General features: G+C 35.1%; 1 protein-coding gene across 1 annotated transcript in view; it reads right to left on the bottom strand.

Annotated features, from left to right (window-relative positions):
* The window catches only part of CFAP54 (cilia and flagella associated protein 54), a 108,867-nt gene that overhangs the window by 80,978 nt on the left and 3,377 nt on the right, over positions 1-24,512 (bottom strand). Inside the window, 19 exon segments of the mRNA XM_054067432.1 lie at positions 33-154; positions 238-315; positions 711-858; positions 1,226-1,342; positions 2,323-2,381; positions 4,218-4,368; positions 5,411-5,545; positions 7,520-7,614; positions 8,241-8,409; positions 8,522-8,634; positions 9,762-9,857; positions 10,798-10,996; positions 14,191-14,292; positions 14,386-14,499; positions 14,911-15,054; positions 16,369-16,427; positions 17,539-17,710; positions 18,639-18,785; positions 21,411-21,516. Coding sequence (XP_053923407.1) covers positions 33-154; positions 238-315; positions 711-858; positions 1,226-1,342; positions 2,323-2,381; positions 4,218-4,368; positions 5,411-5,545; positions 7,520-7,614; positions 8,241-8,409; positions 8,522-8,634; positions 9,762-9,857; positions 10,798-10,996; positions 14,191-14,292; positions 14,386-14,499; positions 14,911-15,054; positions 16,369-16,427; positions 17,539-17,710; positions 18,639-18,785; positions 21,411-21,516 — 2,326 coding nt within the window.

The raw sequence follows: 24,512 nt of genomic DNA, 5'->3' as shown, positions 1-24,512 counted from the left end.
AAAAATTTCTACCATAAGATTATTTTTATTACCTCCAGTAGCTGCCTTTGGGAAGAAGTAGTTAACTCTTTAGGGAACCTCTGTGCAACCTTTTGCATCAAAAAAATTGCTCTGGATAGTTTATTCTTTTTTATTTTTCTCATTATAGCTGCCTCTGTAAAATAAATATTTTAATACATTTATAAAACAGCAGCAATAATTGATTATAGTTCTAAAATCTTAATTGATAAGCCTTACCTGTTAAATAATGGGATTCTTTATTATTCTTCACATAGAACTTGCTAGACTTATGACTTCTGTCATCCTTTTGAGTACCTATGTGGGAAGGGAATCCTGAGTTATTCATTCTGACAGTGCTGGTGAGAAGATTTCAGTGAGAGGGGTTACTGCATAGTTTTGTTTACCTTACTGACACTGTAACAGTTTATATTATAACTGAAATGCCACACCAAACTGTTTAGGGATCAAATCCAGTAGTTGTTACCAAAGTTTAATCCCCATTGGTTGAGTAGAGGCTAGAGACTAGCATCATGTGGTAAAACTCTACTCTGCAAATTCAGTGTGTTATTTCTGTCTGTACATACATACAAACCGTACAAGATCAGCTCCTCTTCAGAAGCAGATACTCCTTTATTTCTTAGTATTACAAAATATATTAACAGAGAACTCTAATCCAGCTATGAAGATCATTTAGCTTTACTGAGACCTACCTTCTGTCATTTTAAGAAGTTTCACAGCTACTCGATGTTGGGCCTGAATGAGTTCCAAGTGTAAATCCATTACAAAACTATTACCTGTTCCTGTCTTATCATTACCACATCCCAAAAGAGAGCTCAAATTCTGATCACTTGAGTCCACCTAATAAATAGAAAGTGGTAATTAAGCAAATGGAACTTTTATGACTTAATTTACTGCAATTATCTTGATGTGGATATTATTATTTCAGTAAATTGACAGACTCTGAAGTTTGTCATATCTGGATATTTCCAAAAGGAAAGGGCAAAGAAAGCCTGGAAGAGTTTAGTTCATTACTGAAAGAGAGGAATGCTATTTCTACTACATAGAGATTTTTTTTTTCTATTCTCTTCTTATACGAGGTAGGAGGATAAGGTATATTTGATAATGCTAAGATTTCCAAGTAGGAAGAAGATAGGAGTTTTATGTCATGAAAATCCAAGATATTATTTATAGATTTTGTTGCAATGTAGCTTTTTGTACACTTTACCTTTGTACAGCAGTTATCAAATATCGACTCTCTACCATTAAAGCGAAATGTGTTCATTCCATTGATTGCTTTTTCAAGACTCTCATAAGCAGATTGTAATTGTTCTGCAGGACTCTTCTGAAATGAAAATACAAAAGAACATGCTTTATTAGATAATAGCTTAAAAGCTATAATAAAACTATCAAAAGTGAAGTGCTATTATTTTTAGCTGTTGCCATTTAAACTGTCACATCTTTACATAGGCCCTGCTCTCCATGCTTTCATATACTGATATCAACATTTTAGATTTCAAGTAATTTTAATTAATTAAGGACTGACCCTCCTTCAGCTCTCAAAACCCAAATTACAAACTCAAATAATTAGCTTATAGCAGAATTAAAGGGAATTTAGAGAATTAAGCTGCCAAACACAGTGTTCACAAGCAGTTTTTCAATGTTCCATCAGATGCTGTTAAGAAAACACCTATTCTTGAAAAAACAGCTTTAGGTAGACAGTCACTGAATCACAGTTTCTCTCTGTATGTAAGCATTAGGATATATCACTGACAAAATTCCTGAATCCTGAAACTAACGTATGTCTCATCTACTTAATGTGTTTCAGTAATTTTGAAATATTTGACTGGATACTTCCGCAAAGTGCTAAGCACTGAACGTGCTGAACAAAGCAAGGACACTCAGGATGTTCCACATCACCCTTACAAAAACAAACAAGCAAAAGCAAACCCCCAAATATTTTCTTAAATAAGCCAAGGACTAACGCTTGTATGATCTTTAAAAAATGTGCTATTAAATCATTTAAAGCTAGTACTATATATAGGCATAAAAAAAGAGTTCACAGTGGAAATCACTATGACCATGTGGTAAAAAAGGTTTCAAATAAAACTTTTTCTATATCACAGATTTATCACAAGAATACAGGAAAAACCTCAGATTTCATTTCATTTGAAAAAAAAATCTTTGCCTTTTTCTTCTGCACCAGCAAGATTATGTAAAACATTTCAGCTTCATACAACTAAATACAAAATTGTATTAAGAGCTTAAGCAGAAATAAGTGTTCTTATGCTGCTCAAAACTGCTGTGTTAATGAAAATGAATTACCATCAGTATTTCAGGAATGTCACAGGTTTCATCTTGTGAGAGAGAAGCACGTCTCTTTCCTTTTTTATAGGAAAAAAAAATTAGAGACAGAAAATGAAATATACTCAGAAAATTTTAGTACACATGATTAGCTCTACTACTAACTTAAGTCTCATGATAATTCACTTCTTCAGTACTTGATTATCAGAAGTAATTATATTGTGTCTTCAAAAGCTTTGGAGGGTTTAAACACCATAACTACATATGTACAATTATACTAGTTCAGTATATGATTATCAAATAACATAGTATTTTAAAATGTGCACTATATTTCATAGCAACATTATACCTAAGCGAATGAAATTCAGACTAGTTGTGTAGTTCCTCTCATTGTTGTAGCATTCATGTCAATTTTCCATTTTTAAATCTATGCAAATCTATTTTTGTCTGATTCGCAGTGGTTTTAATGCTAATTTAATTTATAGGAGGGTTTGTAAATACATGAGTTCATATTTTTATTATATATACTATTTCAATTTAAAATTCATTGAAGGGGTATTATCACCCTTTTAACATTCATTTTGATTGTTGATATTATTTTCATTTACAAAGTATGCACCCAGAATTGTGTTTTCCTTTCCAGAACTGAGATGAAGCAGCCAAAACAAGAGGAAGAAGCTTCTCTGCCCTCCATTACAGTCCTCAAGCCTGTCAAAAATCTACTTTTTCATGGAAATACATTACTTTTTTTCCCTTTCAGATGGACAACCTTCCTGTGACTCCCGTAGTCCTTGTGACACTTTCATCTGTTTATTTCTGCTTGTTCACTGTCTCTTTCTCACAAATAAGAAAATCTATATTTACTCAGCATTCATTCAGTAAAAAGACTCTTCTCAGCATAAACATGTGACTGGCTATTTGTCAGCTGATTTTGAGAAATGGTTCTTACATAATCAGCCTTTTTTCCTCCAGAAAGACATACTAAAACTAGATGAAAAAGAATAGCCACAATGCTACAATGAGGATTCATCCAGTCTTCATCATAACGGTAAGATTTTCATAACATGGCAGAGAACACCACCTACTCTACCTTTATAATGAACAGTAGTGTTCTAAGATTTTCTTACTTTCAGAAGAACAAAAGGCATTGTCATTCCCTTCTGTTCCTAGACATGTTCTAAAAAGGTCCTTAAAATCTACTCTCTAGTTACTACAAAACATTTATGAGAACTATGCTTCATATTCCAAGATTCTACATCCACAACAACAGGGAACTTTTAAAAGTATGTCTAAATATTTCTCTTTTACAGCATTAGTCAGATTTTAGAAATAAATTTGTTTAATGTGATTGTGATTGCATTATATTCCAATGATGTCAGCCAAGTTAAGTTAAATTTCAAAGATGATTGAATTCTTATACAAAAATCAAGACTTGAGTAGACAAGAGATCCAAATTAATGACCCAATAAAAACAAAAGCTTCAGTATGACCTCAATACTTCCCACTTCTGTTTGACCTGCCACTTAGGCAGCCAGCACTTGAATGCTCCAAATGAGCTGCAGTGCATATTGCCTTCTGCCTAGCCAATATTCAGAGAACATATGACTAATCTGAAGCTACTCTAAGGGGACTAACAGACATGTGGAAACCTATGGGGAGGGTGAGTCATAAGAGATGTGATTCAAAATGTGGTTTCTTTGATAGAACTGGAAATGTAAGGAAATAAGGCATAAAGGCTTGGAAAACCGGGTTTCATTACCTCCAATTATGGATGAAATTGTGTATCCAAAAATACATTGTCCTACTCTCAACAATCTCTTTACAATCATTTCTTTAATTTGTATATTCAATTCAGCAAAGTTCCAATCTTGAAAGTTATTCTTGAGAGAAAACCATTTTTTTCTTGAAAGCTTTACCTGCTTTTTCCTTAGGTTTACTTGTAGATTCAGCTACATTTTCCAATATTGCAGTTAGATGTAAAGTTGTCTCTGCAAGCATTACAACATCAGTGTCTGCTATGCTGCTCTTCTGAATTACTTCATTTATTATCCAAAGTACATAAAACCACTACGGGGCGGGGAAGGGGGGAGGGAGCAGGGGGGGAGGGAGAGAGAGAGAAAAAAAACAATCAAGACAGAGTTAAAACAATTTTTTGAAGATGTTTATGTTTACAGGTGTGGGTAGGATTTTGCACTCAAAGTTCTTTTAAAAGATTCATAAACATGGTCACAACTACTTTCTTGGATTTGGCTCCTTGTTTTGAATCCCACAAGACTAAGATGCTGAGTTTATACTGCTCCAAAGCCCTTATTTCTTCAGACAGCAGACTTTTTTTTAATTTTAGAATACTGTTAACAACTATTTTAGAAAGGTTTATGAATATTCTGCAAGCACAACTTTTATACTTTGTCATAGTGTGTAAACCTTCCAGCAGATTTGACCATTTGCCTCTCATTTATTCTCATATTTTCCTACTTAAACATATATAAGAAACCTGAATGCTCCTTTTGTATAAACAGAGGAAAGTAATTATACAGAACCTTCAAGTGAATCTCTGAATAATTTTATTATAGGGACGAGAGCCACAAAATGAGGTTCTCCAGGAACTGTAAAATTTCATGGCACTCCAGAGAAACTGGCAGACCAGAGAAACAGGAGTAAATTATATGTTAGAAGACTGCATTTCACCAATAGCCTCTCAGGATCAAGAAAAGTTCAAGGAAAGGCTGTGGTTCCATCTGGTAGCCCAAATCTCCCTTAAGCTGTAAGGTTTTTAAGACTTTCTTCAATTGATCTAGGGAACTTTCTGGAAATGTATTTTCCACAACACACCAAACACTGCTTCTTACATCATGCCAGAATGCTTTTACTATTTTACCTTCTTTCCACCAAGGCCCACTGGCAGAGAATGGGTTACTTTACAGAGAAACAGCAAAACATATTTTGATACTGGCTTATGGGAGCACAGTGCGTTCGAAGTGTATATGCAACTCACAGTGAAGAAGATTTATCTGCGTTTTGCCATAAGAAAGTGTACTATATTTTATCTTGGCTTTATTATAACAGACTGCATTCATATTAAGAGAAATACATTAAAATAAAGGTGTACTTGGTAAGCTTTGGATTCACTGATATATTCTAAGTAGTCACTTCCATTCATTTGGATTTGCTGAAGTCCTGGTTTACATTTCTGCCACAAAATCATTACAACATCAGCAAGCATTTCTTTGTCAGGTTGATGATTCTGAAAAGAAAAAATATAATTGTAGAAACAGGTATGTATATGAATACTCTCAAAACCCTCAGTATATTAACTGTCTCAACATTTTTCAAAGTAAGTAACTAAACCATTATTATATTTAACTTCCTTAGAATAGACGGCAATACTTTGAAAGCTTAAGAAATATATTTTTCAATAATTTCTGGCAGACCACACAAGCTTTTCTTCTCCCAAAAATACAAGTCATTTTAGAGGGTTTTTTTTTTTTAATTTCTTCTTTTATTGTCAAGCTCTTAAAAGTAACACAAACAAGGAAAGCAGTGAGATGAAAATTACATGGCAGACAAGCAAATTAACTATAATAACTGTGAAATGTTGTAATAGTCATGTTCTGGGGAAACTTTGTAAAGTAATTTAACAGGGTTTTTTTCATTACAATTATTTTTATTACAGTACTTAAATATTTGCAGAAGATCTAAATTAGTAGGTTTCATTTTGCATTAACAGAGTACTTCCATGGGTTATCGGTGCATCTGATCTGAAGGAGCAGAGAAGAACAACTTACACAACTAGAAAAAGGTTGAAGAAGAATATCTAACAGCTAAAAGAAATGTTAAAACACATCTGCATCTTGTGAAGAGAATAATTAAAAAATTCATAACCCTATTCAGTTAACCTCCTAATTAACACATTTTAAAAGGCAATAGAGTCATCTACACTGTGTTAAACACATTCTGAACAGTGAGTAAGAATCAGTACACATCTTTTTTGCCATTTATACCAGTTGGACTACTGTTCCAGGTGCAGTGAAACTCAAGCTTGCTATATCCATGCTATCTGTACACCTGTATGTGTATGAGTGTACAATTTCAGGGATAATGATATTGAGAAGTGTGGGGAGAAAAAGACTGAAAAAGAAGTAACGCAAGGCAACTTTCGCCTCTCATTTGGTGGCAGCAAGCTGTTAGATTGGCTCAGCTATACCATGTTACTTCATCATCAGTGAATTCTCTTTCCTCAGGAGGAAGAATCCGTCATTCTTGCCTGGACAGATTAGTTACCATGTAGAAGAACCAGAAGAGCTTAAATTCAGATAACTCACTTCCATGATAAAGCGGTCATGCAAAAACAAATGACAAAACATGCTGTCTAAAGATATAACCACCCATAGGCAAGATGTTTTGACTTAAAAATTTTACACTAGAGATAAAAATGTGTATGCCTTAGTTATACTCAAATTGGGGAAATATTCAAATTATGTCTAAAATAAATTTTGCAGTTAAGACATATAAAATGTAAGCAGAATACATTTTTTCTAAGGAAAATTTTTCATTAGTCTTTTGGATCACAAACTATTTTGATGTAAAGGCTAGCGAGACATTACACTGTAATTTTTTTTCAGTCACAGTAGCACACTAAGGGAAATCTCAGTTTGAGCAAGTAAGTGAAAAGTGGTTACTCTGGCAATGAATCATCAAATATTTATTCTGTAGTAGAGACTTCAGCACAAAAAGTCCCATTCTTTTTGGTTTTGTTGTTGCTGCTGCTTGTTTGTTTGCAGTGAGAATTTACCTTAAACTGCAGGCATACCACTGCTATAAAGGCATTATCATTCCTTAGGGTATCTGCTCCCATTTCTGTAGGTATTACAAAAGTGTTTTCTACAGCTGAGAATATTTGCCCACCTAAATCTAATATACTTTAAAAATTCAGTCTCTGCTTGATTAGCTGAAACATGCAATTAGCCCTATGGTCTTCCAAATAGATTTAATATCTATTAAACATTTTCAAAGCAGTCTGATTACATAGCACCAATTTAAAAAATGGAAACACTTTAAAAAGATGCCAAATTTATCACATTTCATAAGTACACTTTTTCATTTGTTATATACTTGCAGTTTGTTAATCATGCAACTGATTCCTTTCATCTTCAATTATACGCATTCATTACAGACTACATAATCCACTGAGAAGAAATGCCTCTAATTCTGTTATTACCTGCTTAGATGTGGAGATATAGGAAAACAATGTTGTTGCCAAAATGATAAGATCCTGAGAAGGTTCTCCATGTTTTAGGGAACTCTCCACACTCACTGTTCATGAAAAAGGAAGAAAAGGAAAAGATCTTATTTCTAGTCACAAAACTATGTTTGAAAACACCTGAGCTAATTGACTTACCAATTTCTTCCCACACATAATATGGTCTAACAAACAGTAAATACAAAGGAGACAGATATTCCCACATTTATTCATTTCTGTGAGCATTTTAGGTTTTGGAAACAGAAGGTTTCCAAGATATTTTTAGGTTTCTGATATGTCATAGAATTCAATTACAGTTGCTTTAACAAGTTTTTCTTGCTTTGATTTCAAGAAATTTTACATAAATGAAGTATAAGAACAGACAAAAAAAAGCAAAATATCTTTTGCACTTCTTTTCCTGAAAATCACTCTGCAAACATCCATTTGTTTACATCTTTGTACATAACTTCATGTATGTTTAATGTACATCATCCATTTTCACACTTGAGGGAAATGGTATAAAGTCAAATTTTGGCTAATGGAAACTAGGCAAAATTCAATATGTAGCCGTTTCTCACTTGCAAGTTTTTGACATAGAATACTTCACGTACCATATTATATAGTTTTTAAGTAGTAAATAAAATTTCTTGTTGCACAAATATTTGGAATGCAAATACAGCTATAAGTGAGCAACACTTACTTTCGAATGTTTGTTTCTTTTCAGAATCATGAGGCACCCTAGCTTCTTTGGTATTATTTTCACTAAGAGAAAAAACAGGTTTAAGTTTTTTTGGAAACAGTAGAGGTTGCACTACTGTAAGAAGTTTGAGTTCCATCTCAGCTTTCTTCCATGTTGGGTCATCTTGAGCCTAATTGAGAAATAAAAATAGAAATTTGTCGTAAAAATACATATTTTGAATACTTTCCTTATCCTTCTAGGAAAAGACTACATAAAGAATGTCTCAATAGCATTCAGATTACCTGAAGAAAATTAACAACAAGTTCAATAGCAGAATCAAATACGTCCCACTTTTCATAGCTGAAAGCTAATTTTATGAATTTCACAGCCGCATCTCCAGACACACCCTCTTCTCCTGCAGTGATGACAAAAATATTTTATGTTTTATATACATATATATACACACATATATATACACACTCAGAAGTTTAATTGAATTGAATTGAATAATGTGGGTATTGATAAAAACAAAGATAAAATCCCACGTGTTTGAACAGTCAGCATAATCTTGAAGGATGTTGTACTAGCTCTACAATACAAAATAGCTTTATTATTGTGCTGTAATGTCGATGTTTACATGCTGCTTTAATGATATATCTGCAATGTCCTGTTACATTCCAAAGAGGCTGTTCTATTATTGATATTAACATACCTCTGTAGAGAATATGAAGGGTCTGTTGCAGAAAGATATTAAATCTGAGTGTCAGCCCATAATGACCATTCTTACTAGAAATTTACTTGGAAAAAATGCATAGAAGCATGAATACTATCTTGCAAGACAGGTGAGCATTTCTCATTGATCTATCAGAAACAGTGTATGTACACATAGGGCGTCTATTTTCTCACCCTTCATGTTTATCCAAACCACTGTAACGCATTAAAGGGATTTCCTGGTCCCTGGAACTCTAAGCAAGTGTCTTAGCTAATATACTCAGCAGTGTTCTGCAGTCATAAAAACATGCCACAGTCATTGTCATATCACCTGGGCATGTGGACACAGTTAAATGGTTAATTTAGCAGTATTTACTTAGAAATAGACAGTTGCTATTTTCTAAAGCAGCACAATGATTGGTCCAAGGATCTCAAGAAGCTTATGACAATCCTTCCATTACTGCACCTCATTGCTCTTCTATAAGAATGTAGCAGGACATCATTTTAGGATTTGGCCATTGAACGATTGTTTAGGTGCATTTACACATCTAGATGAACTGCTATGCTGACCAGTATGTGATTACAATGCCCAGATATTGCTATATGTTATTTAAATAATACTTTTGTTAAGTAAATCATATTTATGTCTGTACATAATCCCTTTCGAATGCCTTAACATTATACATACAAACAAGTATATCTTGTGCAAAGAGGACAGCATTTTCCAGTCTCTTTATGCATATAAGTGATACTAACATGAAAATGAATTCTGGTCATGAAGCATTTTCACCACTGGGTACAGAATCCTATGAAAATTCAAAGCTAGCTTACCTGTTAGTATCAACTGCAGAAGGGTTGATGACGCATTAATTATACCAAAATGACTGGTGCAATGACTTCCTTGAATATCGGTACTGCTCACTCCACCTATAATATAGACAATTCACTAAATCAGTTGATATTGTATTTGACTCATTTTATTTCAATTAGTCAGTAATCATAACAAGAAAATATTGTTCTGAAGTGCATTTAGTCTCTCTCTGTTCTTTCATTAACAAACTATCTCTATACCTATAGTTATATTAAGTCCAGGGTCCAGCAAAAGAAAGATTTGGAAAAAATCATGAAGTCCAGTGATTTCCTCAAGTTTTAAAATCTAGCAGAGTGATTTTTAAAAAAATATATATATATTAAACACAATGATATTTTGACTTTGCCTGGCTTCCAGACTCCCATCTAGCTGCTCTCTCACTCCTTCTCCTCAACAGGACAGAAAATAATGTGGGAAAGCTCATGGGTTGAGTTGAAGACAATTTACCAAGAAAAGCATAAGCTATGTGTGCCAGCAAAGCAATAAAAGGAATGGATTCACTATTTCCCATAGGCAGGCAGATATTCAGCAAATTCCTGGAAAGCAGAGCCTCAGGATGTGTAGCAGTTGCTTAGGAAGACAATTGTCATAACCGTTCTCGCTTAGGCCCAGGTTTTCTTGCTGAGCATGACACGACACGGTATGGAATGTGCAAGTACTGCACAGCAACAGCCAAAGCACTGGTGTGCTACCAACACTGCTTTAGTCACTAATGCAAGGCACAGCACTATGCAGGCTTCTATGAAGAAAGGAAACTCCGTCGTATCCAGAAAAGATATATGCAAATTACCGTAGATTTTTACTGATATAAATTTTACAGAGATCAGCCCAGACTTTTGTCTCAAATTTTATGAAGAGATGAAAGATTGCCTGCTTTTACCGGTACAATTCTTATGAATGAAATATATGTCTTCAGGCAAGTTCTTTCTTTTACAGCAAAGAAAAAAAAAGTCTGCACTCCTTAGTAGCATTCTTTTTGCTTCGTTATGCTATTACCTGAGAGGATTTCCAGGCCTGCAAAAAAAAGCTCTGAAATAACATCATGAATTTCAGTTTCGTCAGGAACAGGTGAAACACGGCGCAACACATGCTTGCTGCTATCAGACAGAGCCTCCAGGATGGCAAGGAACTGAGCTGCAGCACTGTCGAACATTTCTGTCAGCAGCCGTTTGGTAATAGAGTGAGACCCCGGCAACTAAGTAAGAAAAGGTAATGTAAGCCTTGTAATTTTTAGACTGAGTTACAATAAAGCAAGATTCATTTCAAAACAGTTCTCCTTCAAAAAGTAGGTACGTTTTTAAGACAGAAAATAATATACTGTAAAATATATTGTTGTTGTGCATTTCATGCTTCAAAAGCATAGCCAAAGCCTCAGGCTAAGTGGGTATAGTACTTAACATGTGTCATAATTTCATAGCAGCCACATGCATTGCTGCATGGTGTTTTACTTAGAAAACAATACAATGAAAATTATGAGCGAGACTATTAAGGCCATGTAGTTTAAAGGCTCTAAGATCTTTGCTTATAATGATACAGACTTGACCATAAGGAGCTAAATTCTACACACTTTTCAGAAAACCAGGGAATAATTAGGATATGTAGCACTGCAGTGAAAAGCAAACAATTATGATGCTCTCTCACTTGCACATTTCAAAGAAGATAGCATAAAAATACATGGCAGAACACCAAAAATAAGTTTGCATTATTGTCAGCTAAGTTTTATTTCTATGCTCTGGTTACCAAATCACAACCAGTCATAAAGCGAATCAGAGATAGAGTACTTTAAAATGTTTTTCATAATCCATCGACGTTTCAGCTCTATTTATTTGGCACTTTCCCAAATAAAAACACTTCAGAATGGTTTCAAGGTACACTTAGCTAGATAAAAATTCGGGAAATTCCTTTTTGCTTTGCTGGATCCACATCCTTTAATTTAGCTTCCAAATTAATACTTACAGACAAGATCAGACGTGTACCTGATGAAATAAGATGGATTTGTTCAATATCTGACCAGTATTTAGAGTATTAAAGCTAACAGGTTATTTTTGCTTTCAAATAACTTCTACAATGAGCAATCCTCGTCAATACCATAACTATCTTTTTCCAAAGGAAAAAACTATTTCAGCTTGGAGTATACTAAAAGCAAACATAAAAGAGAGGTAATACTGGATATCGATGGAGTGGCTAATCCTGGAAACCATTTCAAGGCCTATGAAGGACAACAAAACCATCAGAAGTAGTCAGCATGTATTCACAAAGTGGAAGTCATTCTTAACCAACCTGATACACTTCTATGTTGAAATTACCTGCCTGGCAGACTAGTGGAGAACAGTGTATGTTGTCTACCTGTATTTCAGTAAGGCTTTTGACACCAACTCCCATAACCCTCAGCAAGTGTGCAGACAACACAAAACTGGGAGAAGTGGCAGATATGCCAAAGGGTTGTCCTGTCATCCTGAGGGACCTCAACAGGCTGACAGGAATCTCATGACATTCAACCAGGAGAAGTGCAAAGTCCTGTTCGTGGGGACAAATAACTCCATGTACCAGTCCATGCTGGAGGGCCACCCAGCTGGAAAGCAGCTTGGCAGGAAAGGACCTTGGGGTCCTGGTGGACATCAAGTTGAACACAAGCCAGAAATGTGCCCTTTCATCAAAGAATTCCAGCAGTACCCTGGACTACATTAGGCAAAGTATTGCCAGCAGGTCAAGGAAGGTAATCCTTCCCCTCTACTTAGCACTTATGAGGCCACATCTGGAGTACTGTGTCCAGTTCTGGACTCCCCAGAACAAGAGAGATATAGGTATACTGGAGAAAGTCCAATAAAGGGCCTTGGAGATGTTTAAGGGACTGGTGCATCTCTCCTATGACAAAAGGCTGGAAGAGCTGTGATTGCTCACCCAGAGAAGAGAAGGCTCAGGAGAGATCTCATCAATGTATGTAAGTACCTGAAGGAAGGGTGCAAGGAAGACAGAGCCAGGGGTTTTTTTCAGTGGTTTCCAGTGACAGAACCAGAGGCAGTGGTCACAAGCTGACCATCAGGACACACATTTTTCACTTTAGGAGTAACTAAGCACTGGCAGAGGTTGCCCAGAGAGGTTGTGGAGTCTCCATCCTCAAAGATATTCAAATGCTGTCTGGACTAAATTACTTCCAGAAGTTCCACGCGATTAAAATCTTTACTCTTATGATACTGTGATAACAGTAAATCTTCATAATGTAGTATTTGCAAAAGAAAATAATTTACTTCATAAAGCATCCCACAGAATAATGCTTTTTATTACAAGAGGGTGTCAGTGCAAAGAGATCACAATCTTTGACTTACATGAGTGCAAAGCAACTCAATGAGCAGGCAGTATTAGTATAAAAGCGTGGGTTTGGAAGCTTGCTGATTAGTACTTTCATTCATGCCTCTCTGCCAGCTTCTTATGGAACACTTCAGGAATTAAATTTATTTAGATCACAGTTGCAAACAGTGGGAAAGCAGAACAATCATCTGTCCACCACAAAGGGAATAGCCACTTAGAGGCATCCTCTCTGGCACAGTGAAATAGAAATGATAACTTTCAATTCTATCTGTGCAGTACAGAAAGGTTTTGAATTCAAAAACCCTATTGACCTATCATGAAAACTGGATGATACAATCTAAGTAAGAATCATAACTGCAACGAACCCACATAGTAGCATGATGACATAATGATAAACTTTACTATATTTTGATATACTGAAGTCTGCATGCTGACTGAAAAAAAAAGGCACAATGCACTCTCACAAAAAAAAAAAAAAAAGCATTTTCTCTGATTATTTATAATTCTTATCCCAATGGAGCACTCATTTTTGGCACTGACTGTAAGGAACACACAGGAAGAGTGAAATTCATTACTTCCTTAACACTCTACTTTGTATTCTGGATGCCATTATCTAATTCATAGTATCTTCTAGAAAAGTAAATGGTCTTCAAAAACAACCTCTTAAGACTTAAAAGAGTTTGCCAATCTAAGTGCAAAAAAACATAAAAACTACAGTACTTTTTTGTTTCCAAAGTACCTCTTTACCTTCACAGTTATTTAACATAGCAGGGCAAATTTGGGGCTCCCATACACTTGTGATGAATTTGAACAAGATTTCTCTTATTTTTATTGCTAATATAATTGTCAAAGTATAACAAAATGCTAGAAAAATCATTATTTTCTAAAGTAGTAATTAATATATCTTCCCTCCTTTCAAGTTTGTTTTGAATTTTAATAATAAATTGTTAACTATCAAACTCAGAAAATAAAACTTTCTCCTTGAGAACAGCACCACATGTATTAAGCAGAATTATATCACATATTCATCACATGCAAATAGCAAACAAAGAGAAAGATTATACAAAATGTTAGACTTACATTTTGGGCTTCTTTCCAGCTAACTCTTAACTTAGGTTGAACACAGCTTTTTGACTTTCTTCTGGATTCATATACTGCTCTCTTGAAAATCATTACTGACATCTGACACGCCAAAAAAATAAGTAAGTAACTGTGTCACATGTTCTGTTCATAGAAATTGTAAATACCTGTTTATAATGAACTGCAGAATGATACCTTTATGGTGGCCTCTCTAAAAATCTTCTTTGTCTCTGAATTTTCCAGCGAACAACTGATATTTTCTAACTGCTTCAGTTCATCAATTTTAATCAGACCACGACGAGCAAATACCTGTCCAAAGTATTAAAAAATTCTATTCTGTTTTCATATTCTGTACGTTGGTATTTAATTTGAGAAGCATATAATTCTTGAACTCAGATGACTGCAAAGCCAGGTCATGACTAACAATTGAAAACAAAAAGAAAACCTTTGCAAAATACCTTTTGTATACAGGCATGGGGGTTGGCCACTATTTAATGCCAGAAGTCTATGACTATGATTATACGAGAAAGTGCTACTGCATTTAGCTTTGAATTGATAACTCATTTGCATGTGGAAACACATCTCCACTTTGCAGTTCAATTTTGGAATATGAGCAGAACTCTAAATACATACAATCTGATAAAAAGCAGGAATATTTAAATAAATATTTACTTCCCATTTGATTGCATCTGAAATGCCACATATAGTAAATCAGGATACCTCTCCGTGAATGCCGGCTTGACAATCAAAATAACACTGAGAAACTGCAGTATATAGGGTAGCTCTCCACGTCAAGTAATGTACAGATAAGAGCGGAATGGATGATTCCATGCAAATACTGGCCCACAGTAAGTATTCCAGGACCTATATTGAGAAAATCCAGATTTTAAACTATATAAATGTACTAAAGGACACGTACAAAGATTTAACCTTACCTGGTAGGACAAACTGAAAGAGGGAAAAAGGAATCACAGAAACTGTATTGATTTTTAACATTTTTTATTGACTACAAAACATTCCTCCCGCATTTATTGTTTTCTCCCACCTGAAACTGTGGTCAGACATTATAGTTCAGTCTCCAAGCTACCTTAAACACTCCAGTTCACTACAGCTTCGCTGTCAGACAGAAGTCCTGCCCTTCTCTCTCATCGGCTCTTATCTTGAGAGTTCTCCCTATCCTTTGCCTCAGCTCTAGGGATATTTTTATCTAAGTTAGCTTTCACCCAGATCAGTAAGCTTGTTTGGGATGAAATGTACTCTACCTTCTCTGGTGACAGCCTGTATTTAGATTAATTTACAACTGTGGAAATACACTATCAGCTCTTAAATATAGAGCCAATATAGTCATGGCAGCAGTCTACTTTTAAGAATTAGTCCTACTAAATTGATTGAACGATACCTTCCCCTTGTGTTTTCTTTGGGTCAGCTGTTCCTTGAGGTACACAAAATATGCATAACATTAATTCTAAACTGAGTCAATATACAGATTTTCCTTTTATCTGCATTGAAAGAATTCGAAATAGCTACAATCAATTCCTCTGTCTCCTAGATAGTAAAAGCCTGAACACATTAAAGGAGCTGCTAAATCACTTCTGATTTCAATAAAATATGTTCAAAGACAAAAAAAATGTACTTCCTCCTCAATGAAAGTTTAATATAACAAACAGATAAGAAAATATATTAGATCTATGTTGAGTCAGATTTTGTTCAAGTCTTAGGAGAAAAAAAGTAAAGCTAAGACAAAGAAAAAGCACACTCGTAGTTAAATAGAAAAGGCCAGGTGATTATCAAGTATTTACAATTGAAAACCTAGCCACCAGATGTCAGTACATTTCCACATTTTACAAAACAAAAGATCGGTTCTTCGACTTTGATGCAGTTGCCCCCCAAAAAAGTATCTAGAGCCCTCTGAAACAGCCTAACGCATCCCATCTCAAAGGCCAGCAGGACTTTATGTTGGGCTTCATTCTACAACTGGAATGAAGGAGCAGAGTCCTGAAGGCATGAGGGCTTACAAATTGGCCGTTTTGCAATCTAGACATTTGATCCTCTTGTGACAAAGTTCTACTACTGGCAATGACAATAAAATAGATACATCAGTACAGTGTTATGCAAAATACAGGTGCGTTTTCCAGTGTTCTGTAAGTTTTTCAAATGTTTCTATTTGTTTTGCCATACCTTAGTAGACTGACCTCGCATCATCAGATGTCTGCATATGGCATAAATATGAATAGTACCTGCAAAAAGACAATAAAATAAGTAAAAAACAGGTAAATTCTATAATGCTACATGAAATGTGCTATGCTAACTAACTGAAACTTTCTTTTAGTATCTGAGTTATTATTTCCAGAGGATGAAAAATAAACTAGTAATTTTTCTATAACTACTTATAAATTAGAGAAGATTAATCCATTAAAATCTTGGGCAAAGAATTCTAGCTTCAAAAATACCAACACAATTAAGTAGTATCATAAAAGAATGAAATCTTAAAAATGCACTCTATCAAATTTCTATTAAATAACCAAGAAAAAAATCTTATTTTTATCCCCAAATGCCAGTCTCTTCAAAAAAAATTACCTCTCCTCACAGACCTTACCTTATGTGATTACATGATTCTTTCAGTCTGATATGCCACTGTCCTAGCAGACATCACTATGATGTGATATTAAGTATGGTAAGTTAAGTGAAGAAAATTGATTGTGAATAGAATTTTCAAACACATCAAAGTGACTTGCAAATAAAATCCTGTCAAAAATTTACTTAATTTAGGCTATGTCACAAAACTGCTTTTAAAAAATCAGCCCTAGAAGAGATTGCAGCTCTCAGGCTGGGAAAAAGGTCTGTACAAAGTTCAGAAAGGGACACCTGTGGAAGCGGGAGGCATCACAATGTCAACTATCACAGCTAGAAGGGTGTTCTTATCCCAATAAGCAAGAATGGAACAGCATTAGGAAGATTTCTTTTTATCAATCAAATGTGCCACAAGGCACAAAATGTATTGCCACAAATTGCAGAAAAAATGCTCAGGAACTGGAGGAAATCTGAGTTATTATCAACTTCTAATTAGATTAGATTATTGGCTAGGCTTGATACACAGACACACCCAATACACAGGTAGTGGGACTTAAGAATGCCAGGTGAGTGTATTTTAGTTTTAATTTAAACCTATGTAGAAACTTGAATTTTAAAATCCCTTATTTAAAAAAAAATAAATAAAAAAACCTACTGCTATTAAAGACTAACTAGAGATTTATTCATGACCCTTGGGCTGACCATAAAGAACATATATAAAGTTTTCCTCCACAGGTTTTGCTTAGCAACGAAATGTAAATGGAAAGCCTGAGGTACCATTATAGATAAGCCAACACAAATCCTCCCGAGGCAGAGCCACTTGCATAGTGATTCGTAATAAGGACAAGACATTGAAACAAGTCTGCAGAGACTCTTGATTCTGGAGATTTCTGTCACTGCTGCAAACCATGTGATAAGTGCAAACATTCCTCTGTTGCAAAGCATGGAACTAAAACATATGGAAACATATATAAAATTAATACATAGAGATAAAATAGATGCATATGTCTACATTTACATCAGCGAAGTACAACAAAATGGTAAGTATTAAGAGATCAAACATACCAGAAAAAAAAAAAACAAACAGCATGACATTGAAATAAGAATTAGAATATTGAGAAAGTGCTAAAGCTTTAAGATTGCTGTACCCTTAGCCTCAGTTTCCACTGCCTCACAGGACGAAAATGCACCTAGTCTAATAGGGCTGCTGGAACAGGTGTAGGAAGGAAGGATAAATAAAGCATTAAACTAATATTCAAAGAATCTGGCTTTAATTCTTGGCTTCACTTCCTCTGTAAATTAAGGCAAGTCTTAACGTTTCTGTAGTTCTCCATCTATATCACATATACCTTATTTCTCACTCTTATCCATTACCCTTCTATTCTACAGATGCATTGTTCCTACTTGGCCTTGTAATACCTAACATAATGTACACTAGTCTTTGTCTGGAATACAGTTTCATCTGAACAAACCAATATGTGAAAAATGAGCTAAGTGGGACACAGCCAGTCAGTAACTATCAACATCTCAGAAGCCTACTAACCTGATAATATTTGAAATTATATTAATTTTTACAGTTAATTCACTGAAACTGGAAGTTTCAAGCCCTGCAATTCCATTTCTGTGACTTCCTTAGTGTTACATTAAAAACCAAAAGCTGCCCCACAAACTTGGCCAAAAAAATATATATAAAGCCTTTAATTTTAATAATTTGACATATTATCATTATCCCTTTCCAACTGTAGAGATCACTGTCAAACTATATTAATTATTCAATTAATTAATTCAATTAATTGGAAGTACATTTGTGGAGGATAAAATGGGCTACTTATTTTGAATCTGTGAATGCATGACAAATAAAAAAACTAAACACCTACCGTAAGCATTGCATTTTTGTCTCTGAAACCATTAGGAAAAAAGGTGGATTTAAATTGATGGACATCATCTATGATCTCATCAAGGTTTCCAGAAACGAACTGCTGAAGGTATCTCCCATAGCACTGTAGAAGTGCCAACTTATATTCCTAAAGAATGAATACTATGTTATTTTTATTGTTTTTACATTACCTTTCTATTACTATAAAAAGTTCGGGAGTTTTATTATCATTATGAAAAAAAGGTATCAATGTGAAAGAGCAGCTAGAAATAAAATGCTAATGTTTCATACAGACATTCAGCAATGTAATTTCTAAAAGTGAACACTTTCAGCATATGAAAGGTTGAAGTACTGAAAAACTTGTGGTTTGGGAGCTTCTGTTTTTTTTAATCATAAACATGACATATCAGAGAACAATTGTAAAGCATGACCCTGTGAAAAACTCAAAGGATTCCTGGAATGTCCTGCAACTTTGCAACAGTGATGATAATGATACTACACTTCTGAGAAAGGTACTTCATAACATAGAACTTCATAAACAATATACAGACATTATCACTTCTCTCTCCCCTCTTCTCCTGACGTCAAAGCCCTTTTTTATAAAAGCAGAGAGGAAGAGTGACTCAATATCAGAAATCAAACACTTCAGAATAAGATGCACCAGAACAGAATGAAACAACCAGATTTTACATATTGCCAAGAAGTCAGCATGAGTATAAATTGCCACTGGGTCTTTAAGAACTATTAACAAACAGGATGTTGAGCTTTATGTCTCATTCAAAACAAAGCTCCCCAGCAGCATGCTGAACCACTCTAACATCATGCTGAGAGTATGGTTCAGCTCTGACTCAGCCATGGAAGTGCCACTCACTGAATCACCTCCACCACTTCCTGCAGGGAAGACTACTCAGAGGTTTCTCTATTAACTTCACTAATTCTAGCACATACACGTCAATCATTATAAATTGGAGAGGAAGTAACTGATTTGTATTCATTAAAATGATACTTTAATGTCTAAACACAGAAAATTCGAAAGTATTTCCTTGCACCCGCCTTTTTTCAATATAAATTCTGACCACTGCGGTAATACCCTGAGTTTTTAATCATCTGAGAAGTCTAACTCATACAGGCCTATTGTTCTCTTTGCTGTGTGAAAGCAGCTGCCATACACAGAAACTTCCCATGGACAGCTATGGGCTGTTGATCACATCTGCTTACCTACAGCAAAACAGTAATTTCTCTCCCAAAGAGTTTAAAACATATGTATAAGACCAAAGATAACAGGCACATACAGGCACACACAGGCAGAGAGGGAGGAGAAAAAATGAGTCAGTACTAATTCGTATGATGACTAATGGGCTAATTTCCAGATATATGACATAATGAATTTAGGTGTGTCCTAAAAGGCACACAGCAGATGTATAATAGAAAGGAGCCTAAAGTGAGGGCACTAAAAAAAATAGCAGGAGGACAGAAAGTGAAGTAGGTGCTTACCCACCAACTAATTGAATTCAATAATTAATTTTAAAGACTATTAATTACTATATAACACAAAGGTGGCTTGAAATTCAACTAGGAGCTGAATTTTTCATCTAGCATTTATAACTAACATTGATCATGTATTTCTTCTTTCAATTTTCTCCAGGGTAAAAGAATGACTACAATGAAAATCAAATATGTAAAGTCAAAGAAATATACTTTAAAATGGGAGTTTCAAAGAGAGATCATTTCCAAGTTTTCCAATTTTAGGCTGGCCAGCAAACCAACTTTTCGTATGACATCGATAACTTAAACTTTATTTTAGAAAATTTAGAAAAAAATTTAGAAAAACATTACACCAGAGCATTGAAGTTGCAAGCAGAAGACGTTACTCAGAATTCTAGATTATTTTCAGGCAATCTAGGGCCTGATCACTAAGCACCTTCAACATAAGGATCAAATTACCACATTTGAGCTGCACCATGGGAAGCCAGTGTAAAATACACAGAGCAGAGTTTGATGCTTTTGAAATAACTTCTTACAGAGTACACTGTGAGAACAGCAGTTGCCAAGTATGATACCATTGAAAGCCCTAGACTTTACAACATGATCTTCTGACGCAAATATCACTCATGCAATGAGTGGCATGCCTTTGAGGGTTTTTTCCCTGCAGATACAAAGGACAAATACTATAGAAGAATATAATCTAAATAGAGTCATGCAGTGAAACATCCCCCAAATACTCTCAAAGTCTCCATCAGTCTAGGTCTTGAATATTTTTTAGTTTGGATTTAAGAATTCAAGGTGCAGGAGCATCATCGTTTCATATAGTTGTACAATGTGCAGTTGCCCCCTGATTTTTTGTTCTCTTGTTCCTCTCCTGGCAATTCTTTATAGTCACGTTTGGTTAACTGAGCACTGAACTGACATTTCAGTGTAACAAACCACCAATGCCTTATCTTTGTCAATATGTACTTAAGCAGTATCTACAGGCATAATCAGATATTGTATTCTACTGTGCCAAAATGGCAAACAAATTATTAAAGAAATATTTTGGGGTGTTTAAAAAGGCAAGGCATGCATAGAAAATACAGATATAGAAAATACATCAAAAAATCAGGGTAACTTTACAATAACAAGCAAGAGATAGAAACAAGCAACTCTCATTAGAATTATTTGCTAAAAGTTCCTGGTACTTTCTAAACAGCTTCCAGTAAAATATGATTAAAGTGGCATAGAAAGATAATGAAGCATAGACCAGTGATTGGTCCTTTTCTATTTTCACATGACTTACTTTGATCTGAACAAGGGAATCACCAACTTTCAGAAGTTTTTCATTGTAATACCACTCTGGCAGTCGAGGCTTATATTTGATCCATATATTGAACAAAGTATTTGCTCTAAAAAAAGATACAGGAGAAAAGGTTTCAGATCAAACTAGCAGCAGACCTGTCAAAACAAGTAAACAAATTAGGAAAACTTCAAATTGTGAAAACTCCTTTCTTCCAAATCTATTTGAACCTCTACATATTTCAAAACAAGTGATCATTAAAACCGGATTTAACAGGCAGCCAAGAACACTTCTCAGTTTCATTTCTGTTACTATTTTTTATCACACATTTAAAATAGGATGTATTTTATCCTGTGTAAATTCTTGCTTAGATGTCTAGGTATTAATCCCCTTGCATTGTTCAAACATAGTCACACATGGAAAATCTCTCCCACCTTTCAGCTAATATTTGAGAGGTTCTGTTTGAAGAAACAATTTGATATTTTAAAGAAACTCAATGAATTATAACTCACAGTAATTATTGAGCGGAAAACTACAAATGCTAAGAGCAGGAAAAAAGATCCCAAATTAACAATGCATGCCAGGCAGCAGCAAACTTAGGAATTGGCAGCGATGGAAGAAACCGTAGAGCCATAAAGTATATATAGCTATGGTATACAGAGCTGTAGAGTTCACAGTATATAGACCTATATCACAAATCACAAAAGAAGAAAGTCACTAGAAAGCCTCCAGCATTAATTGCATTTGGCAGTAAATGTTCAGGAATTTTAAATCGTAGAGTAGGATCCAGAGAGAAGCAAATTACACATCTGTTAAAATAGAAAGGATTTTATGGCAATAGTTGCAATACTCTTCTATTGCTTCGGCCTATTATTGTAGTCACAGTTGTCATCAAGAATGACTTTGTATAACAAATTACTTATTCGTCTGAACCAGCAGGCCTCCCATATACAGGAACTGGTTCTAAGCAGTTTGCCTTCTCTACAGAAGAAATGACTACATCACACCAGTATTATAGTCCTTAGTGACTGTTGTTTGATCGGCTAGTGCCCTGACGTGTGCAACTTTCCCACCCTAGACTTCTTTAAGAAAGCTATATTCAAATTGAAAAACAATGACTGATCCTACAAACTGATAAAAAGCACAGTGATTTTTCAGAAAAGAATGCTGTTACCGAATTATTAATGGTATTGACAGTGTTCACAGTGCCAGGCACCTCTTATATTTATTCTCTTAACAAATCACTTGTACAGAAACCTCAGCAAAGAGTGCCTTGTGAAAGCCCAAGATCTAAATTATTCATAGATCACAATTTACAAGGAAGGAAAACAACTGAAGAGAGAGGAATTAATGTTTTAAAATAACATTCTGGCTGAATTCTCACATGTAAACCTTTCACTTGGTGTGAGGTAGCTGGAACTTTCCAACCTCTTAGACAGTGACAGTAGACTAGAATGCAAGACATTTTCTTAAGCTGCTTTCTGACATTCAGAATTCAGAATCCATTCTTATACTCTCATAGACAGCTCTTCATTTCAGCTTATAAGATGACTCCCAGTAAAAAAAAAAAACACAAGTAACATCATTTTTTCCATACAGAAAGCTGCAAGCCACCTTCACATTTCAGGGTGAAACAGATGGCTGTATGAGAAACTTGTCAAAATGATCTTTACTCCAAAGAATTAGAACAATCATAATCCTTTTTTTCTAAAAGTATCATGTCAGCACAATTCTCAGTTCTTCAAAGTAAGCAGCAAAGAAATAAGTAGGACATTCTAGAGGTGTATCCTAAAAGGAAAAATGCACTAATAGCACAAACTAGGCCAAAAGCAACAGTATGAATAAAATGTTCTAAGACATTATGTTTGCAAAGGAAATCATAGCATCTGGTCTAATGAAGAGCACCTTCTAAATGGAAAATGAGTCCCTCTTGGTCCATCCAGAGGCAATTAACAGCCTAGGTGGCTACTGACTTCTTATACTAAGAGAAGGCTATCAGTCCAGCTAGCAGGGAAAAATCTGCAGAGGATCCAAAGTGAAGGAATCCATCAGGCCTCAGAGCAGAATTCCCTTAGACTACCAAGGGAAGAGGCTTAGGAAAAAACTTCCAGAATTCAATGGACACTGCTGGAGTGGGGGAGGGGAGAAAGAAGGGAAACAGTAGTAATTATTGGGTTGTAAGGCTGTAAAGTCACTGATAGTAAGAATGACTGTGACTAAAGATCTGAAAGGTGAAACTAATAGACTTGTCTATGACTGATCAGCTGGAAAGTCCCCAGTGAAGGTCAACTTCATTTTTTATTTTGAATGCTCATATTAACACAAGATGCATGCGTTAATGAGTAACAAATCTGTAATAAACTGGTTTAGAAGTAGGGACAAATCTCACTGGACTTTCAAGGTAACCTGTATCTATTATAGTGCCGTGACTAGCTACAAGTGAGTTCATGACACAGGAATGTTTCTTTGACACAGACAAAGGAGGAGAGCAAGACACCTCCCAGGCAGCTCATCAGCCTTTCCTTTAAACAGGCTGTAAGACACCAGAACAACAATCTAAGCAAGTGAATTCTTAAAAGAAATACTGGGCTATTGGGGCTCAGAGGTGAAGTTTCTTTATTTCTAACCACTCTATGAATAACAAGAACATTTTCCCTAGGATCAATCCATTAATAGTGTGCACAGGGTAAGGCCCACACGGCTATCCTTCCAGGCCAAAAGTCTTTACTACAGGTAGTAAAGGATACTTTGATACTGATCAAAAGATGTCTTATTAAATAAGGGTGGCTAAGCCTCACAACAGAGGATAAAGCCAATAGTTCAAAGCCTGGTTGCCAAGAGAAATGAGGTAAAACAATTTCTCATTTAATTGAGGGGAAAATGCTTTTGACTGCTACTTGTGATTGAAAAAAATCATTATTCCAGTACGGGGCAGGTCTTCAGTAATATTTGTTTCTTACACTAGAACAAGTGCCTAAATTACAGCCTTATTGGTGACTTATCAACACCAAAGGCTGCCAGCATTAGAGGAATGAAGCTGACACTTCCATTTTTCTAATCCGATCAGACTTGCCATGTGTGGTTTTCTTGCTCCTCAAATAACAA

This window comes from Cuculus canorus, chromosome 1 (assembly GCF_017976375.1).
Source record: "Cuculus canorus isolate bCucCan1 chromosome 1, bCucCan1.pri, whole genome shotgun sequence".
Taxonomy (NCBI): Eukaryota; Metazoa; Chordata; class Aves; order Cuculiformes; family Cuculidae; genus Cuculus; species Cuculus canorus.
The sequence above is the reverse complement of the archived record's forward strand: the minus strand, read 5'-3'. Positions and strand labels throughout refer to the sequence as shown.